This window comes from Perna viridis, chromosome 1 (genome assembly GCF_037379345.1).
Source record: "Perna viridis isolate PV_CMFRI_1.1 ecotype Kerala chromosome 1, ASM3737934v1, whole genome shotgun sequence".
Classification (NCBI taxonomy): Eukaryota; Metazoa; Mollusca; class Bivalvia; order Mytilida; family Mytilidae; genus Perna; species Perna viridis.
In genome coordinates, this window is record NC_142445.1 from 38,292,993 (window position 1) to 38,308,210 (window position 15,218).

Sequence of the window (15,218 nt, forward strand, 5' to 3'; positions counted from 1 at the left end):
GTAGGGTAAGCGTTCTCTGCTTCTAAAACACCAGCCAAATTTCTCATGAAAAGTTAAGTCTGTTGAGGACAAAAGAAGAAAGAAAAGGTATGACACATTGAACAAATTGATTTCCATGGTGCAGATTGCTTCACCATAACGAACTAAGATGTAGAACACATAAGGCACAGACCATTTTAACAAACAAAAGAGGGGATGAGAATAACTGAGTTACTTGCGAAGCCATGGAAAAATATATAATTCAATATATCTCCCCCAATCCTCGGCACCAATTTCGAAAAAATGTGAAATTTTCATATCTTATAGCTGCGACTGCTGCTGAAAAACTTTATTGTGTATGTCTATTTTCTATGTCTAGTCTTTATGGATTATAATCTCTTGGCTTTCGCTTTAATTTTGGATTCCTTGATTACTATTTTACTCTGGGCTATTTCAAACTAATTTAGGTGATTTTTTAGAATGTTTTCCTGTTAAGCTTCACTTAAATAATGTAGCCTTCATTGTTGTCTTCTGATTATTTAGTTTGTTCGTAAAATGTTCCGTCATTTGTTTCATTTGATGAAATAATACACTGTTAATCAACAGAATTCCGCCGTTCCATTAAATGAACATGTTTTTCTTTAGTAGAAATTTGGAATATGATGTGTTTCATAGATTGAAGAATCAGTTTCGTCCGTGCAAAATCTTCTCTTTCTTGAATCCACAGAAATAGAGAAAAATTAGTTCCCCTCTTAATATACTATATTACACAGCACACTCTCATAGATGTATAACTCTATGGCATTTCTTACAAGATTAGACCCGGCATAATCTCACTTCAAAAGACTGTTTTCGGTTGGTTGTCACTTTATACAAAAAAATTAGCAAAATTACTGTTAGATTAATTGTAGATCATTCAAGTATCTTAATTCAAGATGTTATTTTAATCACAAGAAGAGTGTGTGATAGAGATAACTACATTTAAGGAATATATCCACTAAATATCAACTTTTAATTTTAAAGTTTTACAAAATGTGACGGGGGTGTGCGAAACAGTGCACCCTAAGTTGTGTTCTGTTCTGATGATCACATTATTATAGTGTACTAAGATTTTACTTGTCAACTAAAAGTAATTCGTTGGAAGAAAATTGCTTTTGTTATTTTGAATAGCTTTTCGATGACCGAATGTGTGGGTTTATGCTCAAAATTTCTCTCGAAAACCAGGAATGCCTGAAAATCCCTGGTTTTGCATTTTCTGCCGGATTCTTTTTCTCAGTTTTTAAATTTATTTTATGACAAGAAGGTCAATGATAATTTTATTTTAACAAGAGTCATATAACGTTTAAAATTACGTCACCAAGGTCGTATCTTTCATTCCAGCAGTAAGCAAGATCAGAAAATCATTTGTAAATTCATAACTTAAAATGTTATAAAAAAAAAAAAAGAATATATTGCCCTCTAGCGTTGGATCGCGGTTATTTGTATAAATTGTGTCACACTCTGTGTAGTAAGTCAAAAAATTCTGTACACGACGTATGGAATAACAAACTTATATAATAAACAAATATAATATATCATAAGTGTTTGGTATATTAGTAGACTTTTTTTCGTGAAGCTTGTGGGAACAGTTTGAAATGAACACAGGGCAAACACACTAATATTTCGTACCTATACATCGTATTACAAATCTTACTTTATCAAATTTTAAATATTTCAAATTAATAAATATTACGGTGTAATTGGTAGTGATATTACCAACTGACTATAACTCAATCGAGTACATGTCATATGAATTTTCTGGTCAGGACGAAACAAAACATATTATATATCTTAAGATTGAAAATATCTAACCGAGGATCAGGAATGTTATAACAAGCAGTTCAGATTATTTTCAGACTTAAGTTTTATTTGTGGTGCGTGGGCAAGATCCATAGATAAAATGGTTATCTTACGCTTTATGCCTGAATGACACACACCTATATATTGTACATAGTGTTATAAACCCCTTTTGTTGTAACCAACATAATAATAAATGTGTGAATTAAAAAATCAACGACATGTATATGCAAGGATCAATTTTATTAAAACTTAGACAAAGTGAGCGAACTCACTTAATCGTACTCCCGTAGCCCTCCAAAGAAAAAAATATAAGAAACCCTGAAATTCATTCAGATGAAAAACAAAATAGAATGTGCACAATGGTATCAGTTGAAACAGAATGTGTGAAAGTTTCAATGAAATCCATTCAACGTTTTCAGATGAGTTGCGGATTATAACTGGGAACAGACGGTCAACATGATAACTATATGCCAGGGGCATAATAAGAATAGATCATTCTGGTTTCTAGCCAAATCAAAGTTATAATTTTCTGTGCATTTGTTTGCTTAACAACGACTTGAACTAGGTCTTGGCCCACATATAAAGGTAGAATTACAGTTTTTATAGCTTCTTATTACGTATTATCTGATATTATTTTTCGTCTGGTCTAGTCTCATAATTAAGAAAAGGAATTTCCTACCGTGTGTGGCGTCAGTTGTCTGACTCTCAATATTTCTTTGAATTATGTAAATTAGTGTTAAAAGTACTACTGCTTCCATTTTGTATATTTAAATCTATAAAAGTAGCATGATATAAGTCAAGGTTTCCTTTCTTTTTTTCATTTAGTGAAATATCATTGTCTCTGCATATTCGACACGATCTTGTATAGATATAGATGATACGGTTTTTAAAAACAACAAAAGAGTGTATTCACTGACGTTTTTTTTTTATATTCATTTCAAGTTTCTTTATCTTTAGATTTTAAGCTGCTTCTTAGAATTCTGAGGTTTTCTAAGAAAAGAAGCAGTTGTTAATTCCTGCAAATGTTTCACTGTCGATAAACATCTACATATTCAGTTGGTTGAAAGTAGTGAGGAAAAAAATTGATTGATTGATTGATTGATTGATTGATTGATTGATTGTGGTTTAACGCCCGAGCAGCAATATTTCAGCTATATTCAGGCGATGAACATGAAATGGATGATAACATGAACATGAAATGATGATGATTAAATGGAACAAGGAATGGGACACAATGATAATAGGGTCGACAAATTTTGATTGTCACAAGAGAAAAGAAAGGGATGGGTAGGGTCGGGCAATTTAGCATTCTGTAGCGGAGTACAAAGGTTCCTACTCCTATCGAATACCACAGCTGGGTTCTTTAACGTGCGAGGAACGTGGCATCTTTCCCAACACGGTGCACCACTGTGGTTTGCGGTCATTAAAGCCTGACAGCCCAGCATATGACACGCCTGGGGTACCCCATTCCACCACCTGGGGCACACATCCCAGTTGCTCTGTGGGCAGAGCACCTAGCCCCCGGCTAGGTTTCTGAGCACTATTTAGTCGCTTTTTACGACAAGCTTAGCGCTTAGGCCTATTGTTTTGACTTCCGGACCTGCACGGGACGTGAGGAGAAGATAAAGTAAAGAAACCAAGTAAGAAACAGAGGTAGTAAGAAACGAATAAATGGAAAATCGGGGTTCGCAAAAAAAATATGTACAAATTTCCGTATAAAAAATACGTTAAGAGACAGCAATCTATTTCATTATCGATATTAAAAAAAAATAAAAAATTGTACAGAAAAAAAAACACAAAAGGTCGGAGAAATAAATGACCAACAGACTGCTACAAAACTGCACTAAGGAAATGCCTGTATCCACGCTCGTGGCAATTATATCGAAGAAGCGGGAACGAAAAACAACTATCCCCATATTAAAGAAAAATGACTTCCTTATAATATTGACGTCTGTGAACTATCAAATTGTTGAAGTTCTATCTACCTATCAGAAACCAAAGCAAAAAACATGAAATATAATACAGAACTGGTGATTTTTAACGAATAAGTAATAATTGTTCACCAAGTGGAGAGGAGAACATACACACAATATATCGGACAAGTTGAAATTAAGAAATGTAAAATAAATTCAGCCAATCGGATATTAGTATTTTGAATTTTAAAAAATGTACATTTTATTGTCATAACTTTGTCTGTACTTATTGACTGTTACTAGGAAAATCCATAGTTCATACAATTGCCAAACTTTCACTCAATAATTTATACCGATAAATTAAATCCTACGCAGTCTCGTAATTTCTTTTGATATTCATCCTAAAACTATAAATTCATTAACCATATCATGAAAATGAAATTGTGGCTTTTGATGAGTAAAACCATGTTTATGTCACCTTTAATGATATAATATGATTCTAGTGAACCCTATCGGAATACTACTAATGATTTATTACTAAATATTAACCTAACATGTACTTCAAGGGATAACAGTAGTTCCATGGACTTGATAAAGTCAATTTACAATTGCAAGCATGAACTCATTAGTTGATGTGCCGATTCCAACAATGAAGCAGAAGAATTCTACAATTGTTCCTTTGTATTCATAAGGTGTTAAAACCCCTATTTTATAAGTTATAACACAGTTTGGTTTGTTTTGTCAAACTGTGATGTGAATGAACTGACACGAGTTTAGTCCGAAACAAGGAGTATGCGTCTTGGGTATTGTCTCACTAGGGTATGTAGTTTGCAATTGGAAAGGCCCTTCAAGTAATACATGGGCACTTTCTCTATCGGCCAACCACATATCTACAGTGACTCTCATCGGTGCACCATTATCGAGCATGTTCATTTACCCAACTCATGTAATTTAATTGATCGTGTCTCTAGTGACCCCAATGTGTGCACCTCTAATGACCAACCATTTAGCAATGATATTCTAACACTACGGGCGCTTTATGGTCACATTGGTATATCAAAATGATTGCTTTTGACTGTTTTTCTCATTAGCTTCTTTTGTTTCTGTTTGTGTGCCTTTTACATTATAAGAATAAGTAGAAATACCGTATGTGCAAAATTATTTCGCAAAACAACACCAAGAACAAAATGTACAACACAAAAGAAGCAAACAGAACTTAAAAACGAAAAGCATAAACCCCACTGAAACATCAGGTGAACTCAAGAAGGGTTTTCTTATTGCTGCAGTGTGGTTTAACAACCGGTTTGCAGTGTACTAAAAGTAAAAGAGTTAAATGAAACAATGAACTGAACATGTCATATTTTTTAATAAATAATGTCAATGTTATTGTCAAATTAATCAAAATATTTGTTCAATATGGACAGGTTAACGGTAATTTACATAAATCACTCACTTACCAATAAGGTTCCGATTATTCTACTTGTAATTAGCATGTTAGATTATTTTTTTTAATAATTACCTCTTACAAGTAGCAACTTGTCATTCAAAATCAGATTACTAAATGGACGCTTTAAATCATACCAAAAAGTGATATACCTTTGTACATGGGTTAGTTTGCAGATGAAGGATCTAAGGGAAGGAAATGTGTTTATAAATATATTTAAAGTACAAATTGTAAAATAATACAAACTGGGCGAAACTTTTAAAAGTTTAAATCCACTTCATTCCCTTGACCCTCATCATCAAATATTTGTTTAACGTGCTCGCATGTGGACAGCACATTATTTCTTTTACGTAGTTATTAAGAATTTTGTTTTCTTCCTCTCCTTCATTTACGTATGTAAAAGACGTGCTTAAAAGACTATATAATTGACATAAATGTAAACGCAAGGCATATGAATAGCAATTGACAATCTCTGATAAACTACACCCATAACTGAAAAAGGTATTTGGTATATGGTAGATCTCTTTATGAAAAAACATATTTTCTTATGTGTTTTATATTATTATGGTTTATGACAAAACATTGATTCGTTAATTTTCATAAAAAAATTAAGCTTAAAAATATCAAATATTTTTTTACTGTTACTTTCATCATTATTTTATTTGGCAGTACTTGCACACTTTGCTTTGTAAGATTACTTAATCATGGCGAATTGACCATTAACTGTCGTTGTGGACCACAATCGAACAATATGAAATATAGAATATAGTAGAGGGTGTGTGGCAAAGGCCAATAACCTCATGCCTTACAAATTTTCAAAATTTCCATTATTCTTTTTTTTTTCGACTTGTAGAGGTCGTTGTCAAAACATCTATATCAAAAATCTAAATCTAAAGACCTAAGAAAATCTTACAATGTCAATTATCACACTATTGATGCAAAAACGTTAAAATCTAATGCAAGAAGAGATTTAAAAGGGAAAAAAAGAAATAGAGTCACTCGTGCAACTAAATTATTCTGTACTTGAATTTCATTTTTTAAGTTACAATTTTAAATTTTAAAATACTTCCGATGAAGTTCTTTACTATAAATAGATTTAAAAGAAAGATATCGTACGTGGTAATTGGAAAACCCTTTTAGTGGTCCCTATATATATATTTGGCGAAAAAAGAGTCTCAAACCACAACGACAATACGAACACAAAAAGAGGACCAAGTCTGTCTTATTCAATTTTGTAAGTAGATGTCTACTTCAAGCTTAATGGCAAATCTACGTTCGGTAGTTCCGGTCTAGAGTATGCTGATACTGACTAACAGTTGAAATAAATGTTATTTAGCCCTAAAAATCGTTTACACATCTAGTTAAGATTTATTTTTTTTTTTTTTTTTTTTTTTTGTTAATTAGTTTATCAATTTGTTATTATTATCACTTTCAGATTTCGGAAATGGGTAATAAAATATCATCACGCAGACTAAGCATGAAGACAATGAAAGAACTACAAAACAACATTTATGTCGACTTCTCTAAAGACGAAATCAAAGAATGGTACCATGAATTTTCTAAACATCTTCCCAAAGGACAGACAACTCTTTCAAGAATGGAATTCATCAAAGTATATAATAGTCTATTTGATGGTGACGCATCAGCTTTTGCAACTCAAGTCTTCCGGACCTTTGACACTGATAGAGACAATGCTGTGGATTTCAAAGAATTTATTTTAGGATTGTGCATTTCCGGCAGCGATGAACCAAGTCTGAAACTAAGATGGGCTTTCAAAATGTACGATATTTATGGGGATGGATTTATTTCAGAAGACGAAATGGTTCAGATGATAAATGTGAGTAAATTGATTAAAACAGGAATAATAGATGTTCAAAAAGCTGCTTTATTTTCCAAATTTTTTTTCGCTATATATATTTGTCAATATTTTAATATATTGAATAAAAACTTGTATCAACAGATTTAATCTTTAATCCTACAATTTTTAACGTTTTTTTTAAACACACCAGATCTTAAGTGGCATCAAACTTATTTTATGATAAAAGTACAAAAGTACCAATCATATGATTTATACAAAGCATAGCTATTCATTAGTTTTGTTCTTGTACTCTCGTCTTTAATGCACAGTCATACATATCTAAAATCGGGATTGTGATAAGAAAACAAACCAACCACTAGTGTTTGATTTCTAACGTTGAATAAAAGAAACAACACGCTGTTTAATCTGTACAAAATATTTAAAAATTGTTCCTTTTAATTTTTTCAGGCAGTTTGTAGAATGACTAATTGCCATTTCCCAGAAGAATTTTCCTCACCTCAGAACTTGACAAGAAACATCTTCAAGGTACTAGACAAAGACTTTGATAATAGAATCAGCTTAGAGGAATTTCTTAATGGAGCGGAGAATATTAATATATTAGTTGATATTCTGCAATGTCACCCCTCGCCGGAATGACAAAAGTTAAAAAGATTATCGGGATTTCAACGTTATGTAAACCTACAGTGAGTCTCTACTCGAACCCCAAAACGGAAGGATGTGTGGGGAAATCTAGCTAGCAGATGTCGAAAGTGACTCGGTGACTGTTCAAAGTATCCATTGTTTCAATATGGAACACGAGAGTAAAATGGTGAACAGACCAAAGACAATGACAGTGAGGAAAGTGAATCTATATTATAATCGGACTAGTATTATTTTATAAATCACTTAATTGTGGTATATGTCAATAAATATTTTTAATTATAAATCTGGTCTTTTTGTAAGAGTGATACATAACTAAGTATAACAATTAATCTTTCTTATTACCATGGAAAGCAAGAGCTACATGTATCATTCTTATATATTGGGAAAAAACAAATTAATCGAACAGTATCAATCTTCATAGAGTTTCCTTGTCACCATAAACATAACATTAGTTGTGTCAGAAAATGAAAGGTTTTTTTAATCTGTTGTCTACATTGGTAGATATGTTTAAAATATCAAATTCGTTTTGTTGTTTCTGATTCTTTTGTTTAGTTTTTAAGTTTCTAATAAATACTGGTACATTTATACTGTTTATTTCGTTTGGATCACGAACATCCCGGTTTTCATTATAATCATGGTCACTTTGCTTTCAAAATGTAACTGAAGTCAAATGTCGATACAAAAAAAAAATATCGACAGCTAAAAAAGAAGCAAGCACCCTTGTAAAAATTAAAACAGTTCTTTAAAAAACGAGACTTCTACTTCCGATTTGAAAGTTAAATCAAGATTAAAAGGATTCGAACGAAAATTTAAAAAAAAATACAATCCAAGGATAACGACAAGACAATGAAAAATAGACATACAACAAAGAACATGAAATTATAAAATAGAACGTACGGAAAAAAAGTAAATGATTACCTCGTCCTCATCTAGAAAATGGACCAGGTGTAGCAGTAGGGTAAGCGTTTTCTGCTTTTTAGAAACACTATTTTTTTCACAAAAAATCAACACTAGACTTGCTGTTATAGTTAACTTAGTCCATGTTGATTGTTTTTTTTTTTTTGTAATAAAAAAATTTCGACTAACTCAAGGTGTAAGAAATTCTCTTCTCTGTGTGTCTTCTCTGTGTGTCTTTTACACAACCACTGTTGAATAATGTTTGGAACAGTCGAATTTCTTCATTTTAAATAAATCTCTGAATATGTATGTTTCAGTGTACAATGAGATTTTGATTTTAAATTTTAATCAGAAAAGCACAATTTTCCCATGTAGTATTTCGTGAATTTATAGAAAAATCTTAAGGGCGACTGAAATCGCTTTATCTTAATTAACGAAACGTACTGAAAGGAGTATTTCAAAATCTATCCATATTTTACCACTCTTTATTACAAAACAAATATCTCACAAATCTTCGACTTAAAACTAATGTTTTCTCATACTGTTTATTTTGTGTCACAATATCGTGGGTTTTTAAATACATATATTGATGTATTTTTTCTTTATTTTGGTAAGCTTTAAAAATAATTAAAACTGATACTTCAGTAAGTGTTTTATCTTGTAACATATGTACCTTGTGCTTCAAAAATTACTAACTTTCAGCCTTAACCATACATTTTATTAATACGCCCACACACAAATCCGAAGAAAAGATGAGGTAAAACAAATTTAAAACAAAGACCAATAGCCTCCACGAAAAAAAATATCAAAAATTCCATAATTTTATTGTTTTGAACTTGCATGCATCAGTTTTATGATTCTTATCAATAATTCAAATCTGAATACCGAAGACAATCCAACGATTTTACAATAAGACTATGGATGTCTATTGATATCTTTTGAGAGATTTAAAAGATAGGTGAAGAATAGAACCACTCGGGCAATTACTTGGGTTTGAAGTTACTTGGAATTAAAGAAAAGGTATCAGCTCTACATTTAAATGTATTTCCGATTGTATTATAACCGTTTATAGAATCAAAATGATACATGCGTGGTACTTGGAAAATCCTTTAAGAAGTCCCTATTTATATTTATGTGAACAGAAGATCTCGTTCCAGTATTGCATTGCTATTTCAAAGACAACACATATTTTCAGTAAGTAGATGTCTACTAAAACATTTACCAGCACCATGGATAGAGTTCGGGGGTGGTTTCAATCTAAAGTCTGAAAAAAATGCAGAAAGTTCACGCTAACTTACAGTTAAAATAATTGTTGTGTTGCTTAGAAAAAAAATACGCGTCTAATTCACATTTTTTAGAAATGGTGCAAATGCTAAATGTGAGCAACTTGATTCAGTTGTTATCAAACTATTTTTGTTGTATTTGTTTAACATTTTGAATTAAAGCTTTTTATCAATTCACTTGGCATTCAATTGCTACATGTACGACACTTTTGTTCTTAAGTGAGTATGCTGAACTATGGTCCAGAACTTTCTCAGCATGTCTGTTTGTTTGGGGGGGAGGTTGGGGATTGTATGATAAAATCATTTGTTTTTGCGTTTGTAATGTTGTTGTGATTCAATTTTTTATGCACAAGTGATATATACCCATAAACCAGATAGAAATAGGAAACTACTACTTAAGGCAACTATTTTAACGTAGTTATATGTGCATAAAATGTGTTCATACCTGTACAAGATATTTCAAATGTTGGATATTTTTTCAGGCAGTTTGTAGAATGACTAATTGTCATCTTCCAAAAGAATTTTCGTCGCCTCAGAATTTAACAAGAAACATTTTCAAAGTTCTTGATAAAGACTGATGATAAAATCAGCTTAGAAGAATTTCTAGAAGGCGCGGAGAAAATAAATATAATAGTTGATATTCTGCAATGCAATCCATCACCGGAAGGAAACGGGATTTCAACATTTACCTGCAGTGAATCTCTACCTAAATCCCAAACAAAGGGTAATGGTTAGCAGAGCTTACAAGTAGAGGGCTCTCCATTGCACACAGGAAATAAGGTAGTTCGATGTCTGTTCAAAGAACGCATACTTTAACACGGGAGTCGAGGGTAAATGGTTTGTTCATGGTTAAACAGGCCAGAGGCAATAACATTGGCAATGCAGCTTAGTATTATAATCAGACTAGTATGAAAATGTATATTACTAATAATTTATGTTTGATATATGTTAATAAATAGTTCCACTGTTTATAGTATATTGTGCATCTTTTCATAACGATTTTTGGGGGTTGGAATTTTAGTTGTTGTCTAATTTGTTTGTTTTCACTGCTAAAGGTTACAGACCACCAATTCAACCAATGAGCATTTGGAACGTACGCAAAAATAGTCCTACGCAGAAATTACCTTTGTTCCTCATAGTGCTGTGAAAAAAGTTGTCATCTTATTTAAAAAATTTAAACAGTTCCTGAAAGGAAAAACATTTCTGTACATTTTATAGGTACATTTTGCTTCTTGTGATGTGAAGCCTAATCTCCATAATGGTTTCTAAATATACCCCTATCTTGTGAAAACACTGGGATTTCCCATGCTATTTATAGACCCTTCACTTCCGGTGACCGGTACTGCACTGCAAGTCTGCTAACCCCATATGTCATTCTGAGGATTGTGAGCTGACATATGTAGAATCATGCTGATATATAGTCCTCTGCAGATTAAAGTTAAGGTAATGTCCAAAGAAGCCATTGAATATTGTGAAATTAGCATAGAAGCCTATGGGAAGTGGAATTAGTGGTTTCTAGCCTAAAGTTATGATTAAAATTTGATTTGATTTTATTGTTTTGTCTTGTGCATACTATCGCTGTGAACACAGTACAAGGGTAACACCTACTCTTGTTCTTTGTCTACGATATTGTCGAAGTTATAGCAATTGTTTTAATACTATGCATTAATTCTAACGAAAAAATAGAATAAAGGGTAGACATTACTCTGACAACAATAGAGATGAATTTCATACATCCGTAGACGAACAAATCGGCCACAAAAAAAACTGTAAATGAATAAAAACAGTAGTCAACTATTTGCACAACTCGAGGCTTAGAAGTATTTTAAACACTCGTGGAATTTTACACACGGAAACATGTTAACAATTGCTATATTTAAATGTAAAAATATAAGAGGTGTTTAAACATTAAAGTCTTTTGTGCAAGAAAAATAAGGATATCATGTTTAAAACGAAAAACAGGATATTCATAATCTGGGAACTAAGACTAGATAAAGACAAAATACCATAACGAAATAAATAAGCAATAGAATACACACATAAACTATGTACTTCCGGCAATCTGGCCTCGAACAAAAACTGGTAAACGTCATCTAAACGTTTTTATATACATCCTTGCCGAATGGCTTATATGGTGTCAAACCGATGTAAAACAACTACGACATGTGGTAGCGACCTGGGTGAGAAAAAAGGGAATACCATAGAATCAGGATTAAGAACGTTAATCAACAAGAGACAACGACCTCACAAAGAAAAAGGAACACACAACAAAGAACATAAAATAAATAAGCAATCTTCAAGCAACAAGTTTCGAACGTAATTTACCAAATTCAATATTACGAGTATAGTTGCTGACGATCCGTGCCGACCGATTTTATACACCCACCACTATTTGTTAAGTACAAAGGCATTCAAAGAAAAACTAGTTGAATTATATTATTACTCATACTGACATTCAGATTATTTTCTATTCAGATATACCAGGAAACAATAAAAAGAGTTTGTGTTTACCCTAAAAAAAGGGTATGACTTAATTTATAAAAAATAAATCAAATGAAATCCCTGTGAACAACATTTAGTTTCGACTTGGTTTTTTCGCATAAGATTGTTTTCTTCAAATGCAAAAATAAAAACATTATTCATATTATTTTTCAATATAAAATATGACTATACTATAATCATCACGCAAAGTCAGCATGAGCTCAAATAACTGAGGTTCACACATTACATAATAAATGAAACAAAATAATACAGCAAAGAAACTTAAGAAATATTGTTGAAAATAGTATGATTTGACTCATGTGGACCCTAATTTTGGTTTTCAGAGAATTGCTTATCAAATGTATAACACAATGAAAATTCTCCTTCATCTGATTCTAAAGTTATTCAAAAAATGGTTAGTTATTTTTTTTTTAATTGTTAGCAGGAAATACTTATTTATAATTCTTTCACACAGCTTGAACGACATTAAGTACCATTCTGTATAAGAATCAGGCAATGTGTAGCACATCATATTTCTTATTTTGGTCTTTTTTGCCTGAAATATATTCAGTACATCTAGAAAACAACTGAAAATCTATTTCAAGTTATCCTGAAATATATTTGACGAAAATATTTTGAGTGCTTATACAAGGAAAAAGTACGGGAAAATTTCCCTACCATTCTTCCATAGTGCATTTTAACTAAATTTGACCTATCAATATCTTAAATGGCAAAATTTACAAACACTTTGATGGTTATTTCTGGAGGTTATCGGGTAGAAATACTTGGTTAATGTAATAAAATCTCTGCGTTTTTTTCCCTTCATGTGCCACACCTAATACACATTTTGCCCGATTCTTTAACGCAGAAGTACTTAAAACCCGCTTTTTTGACAGATGGTTTGTTCGATTTAGACGAGTGTTTGGTGCACACCGAAAAATACAAAAAGACGTAGCATCGAACCTATGAAGATGATGAAGAAGGATCATATTAGCTCGATGAAAGTCGAAATATACCTGCATAATCAAAAGATGGCTCTGTCTATCCCTATAAAGTAAAATAATAACAGGACATTTCACGAGAAAAAAATGATATAGATTATAATACTAATACAGAAACCATCGGTGATATGTACCAGGCTAGAAAATGCCGAAAAAAGTACACAAGAAGTCGGTACATTACATTTAAAGGATGTAAATACAGTACATTTCGTCCAAATAAGAAAAAAAATAGTTCAAGGACTTTAAAAGATATCAAGCCCATTTATCTGTATTGTTCAATGATGTACAGTCTAAGAGTTTTCACAACTCATTTTAAAAAGAATTTAATTTCTCGAGTTTCTAAATCATTTGAGACCAAGTGACCTCAATGTCCTAAAGAACAGTAACATAGACATTCTACGTCATTTATAACAAGAAAAGTAGGGTAGGAAAAAGGCATTAATAAGTTGAAAATTTTGGTTTCCGATTTCAGTTGATTATGATTATAAAGGAACATGCAAATGGTCATACAATTGACGCCTCTCTGAAATGCAATATGTTGCACTTAAGTTAGAACTAACCTAGTATAGAAACTGACCTGCCATGATTTTCAGGAAATGAAACAATATTTCATCTACTTTACAACCATGAAAACTGATTTGTTTTACGTGTCGGTATTCCTTTCCTCTTTCTCTATCCCAGACTTGACTTTTTATGAGCAACTCGGCGGGTGTTTCTAGAAAAGCAGAGGATGCTTACCCTACCGGTGCATCTGGTCCATGCTCCCAGTTTTTAGTGGAGTCAGAGTTGCTTATTTGCTTTTGTTGCTTTGTGTGTATGATTTTAGTTACTTTGTGTTCTTTGTTGTGTATGTCTTTTCCGTGTCTGGTCTTTGTTCCTGGAATGCATTGTTTTGGTTGCCGCTATAGCCTTTGTTCCCTTGATTACTCTTTCAAGCAGAGGGAAGGATAAAGGTTAAATGTTTTACAAGCGGACAAGCTAGTGTGGGTAGATATATCAAGAAGTAGGAAATTTCTAATATCCAAGAGCTGTACATATATACAGGAAAAGTTGCAACCCATGTTACTAATATGGAAATTTATGTTTTGTACCTATAAAGTCACATGGAAACAAGTTTTGTTTCTAAATTATATGAAAACCATACCTTTTTTTCATAATTAGTCCTTTGGAAGACATATAATTACCATTTGATTTTTATTTACCTATTTTCTATGAATTGATTTGTTAGTCTTTAACATGTTTTTCATATGATTTTCATGGAGGACCTAAACATATGAAAAACATAAGAGAAACATGTTTTTTGCACAAAATTGATGAGATTTAAATACATTAAAAAAAATTAAAAGTATTAAAGCACAGACCATTTTCTACTTCAGGGGGCTGCCATTTTATGTTGATTTAGAGGTTCTTTTTTCATGCAAGCGTGAAAATAATATAATTTTAGTTTGCCCCCAAAGAAAGTTTTCCTTTTGTTTGAGTTAGCCTCAAGGTTATGGAAATTTTCATAAAATATCAATTCTTTTTTCAAAGGTATATACCTCTAATTTTTTAGTGTATTTAAACCCTCAATTTACTGCATAATTATATAAATAATCAATTTCAATGAGTAAAAAGACAAGAGAAATGAAATTATTATATAAAGAGAGCAGTCATTTACCGAAATTCCATGAATAAAAATTTCAATAATTCACACTGTTAAATGAATTCAGTAATTTCCTCCAGTAACTTTCTCCAGCCAAAACATCACAAAAGATCAAAAAGCAAATATCTATCTGCTGTTCACAAAGTTTATATTGAAAATGGCAATGAATAATGGAGGAAATCTGTATAACAAATAGGATAATCAATTGGTTATCGTGAATAACCAAAATATGGTACCAAGAAGGCATTTTGTTTTAACTTGTGCACAGAAACATCTCG

General features: G+C 31.9%; 1 protein-coding gene and 1 long non-coding RNA gene across 2 annotated transcripts; both read left to right on the plus strand.

The window, feature by feature from the left end:
* The first annotated feature begins 6,279 nt into the window (after positions 1 to 6,279).
* On the plus strand, positions 6,280 to 7,919 carry LOC148628654 (hippocalcin-like protein 1). Its single transcript, XM_088591717.1, has 3 exons — positions 6,280 to 6,409; positions 6,611 to 7,012; positions 7,442 to 7,919. Exons 2-3 carry the CDS (start codon positions 6,620 to 6,622, stop codon positions 7,628 to 7,630), a joined length of 582 nt encoding a protein of 193 aa, XP_088447843.1. The 5' UTR covers positions 6,280 to 6,409; positions 6,611 to 6,619; the 3' UTR covers positions 7,631 to 7,919.
* Positions 7,920 to 9,428: 1,509 nt separating this feature from the next.
* Positions 9,429 to 10,785, plus strand: LOC148628655 (uncharacterized). Its single transcript, XR_015919345.1, has 2 exons — positions 9,429 to 9,727; positions 10,299 to 10,785. It is a non-coding gene; the product is annotated as an uncharacterized LOC148628655 (long non-coding RNA).
* The last annotated feature ends 4,433 nt before the right edge of the window (positions 10,786 to 15,218 follow it).

Bases quoted from the DNA above. Each gene is read 5' to 3' on its own strand.
- LOC148628654 (XM_088591717.1), top strand. From the start codon at position 6,620: ATGGGTAATAAAATATCATCACGCAGACTAAGCATGAAGACAATGAAA. The intron at 7,013-7,441 runs GTGAGTAAATTG...TAATTTTTTCAG, and splicing joins AAATGGTTCAGATGATAAAT to GCAGTTTGTAGAATGACTAA.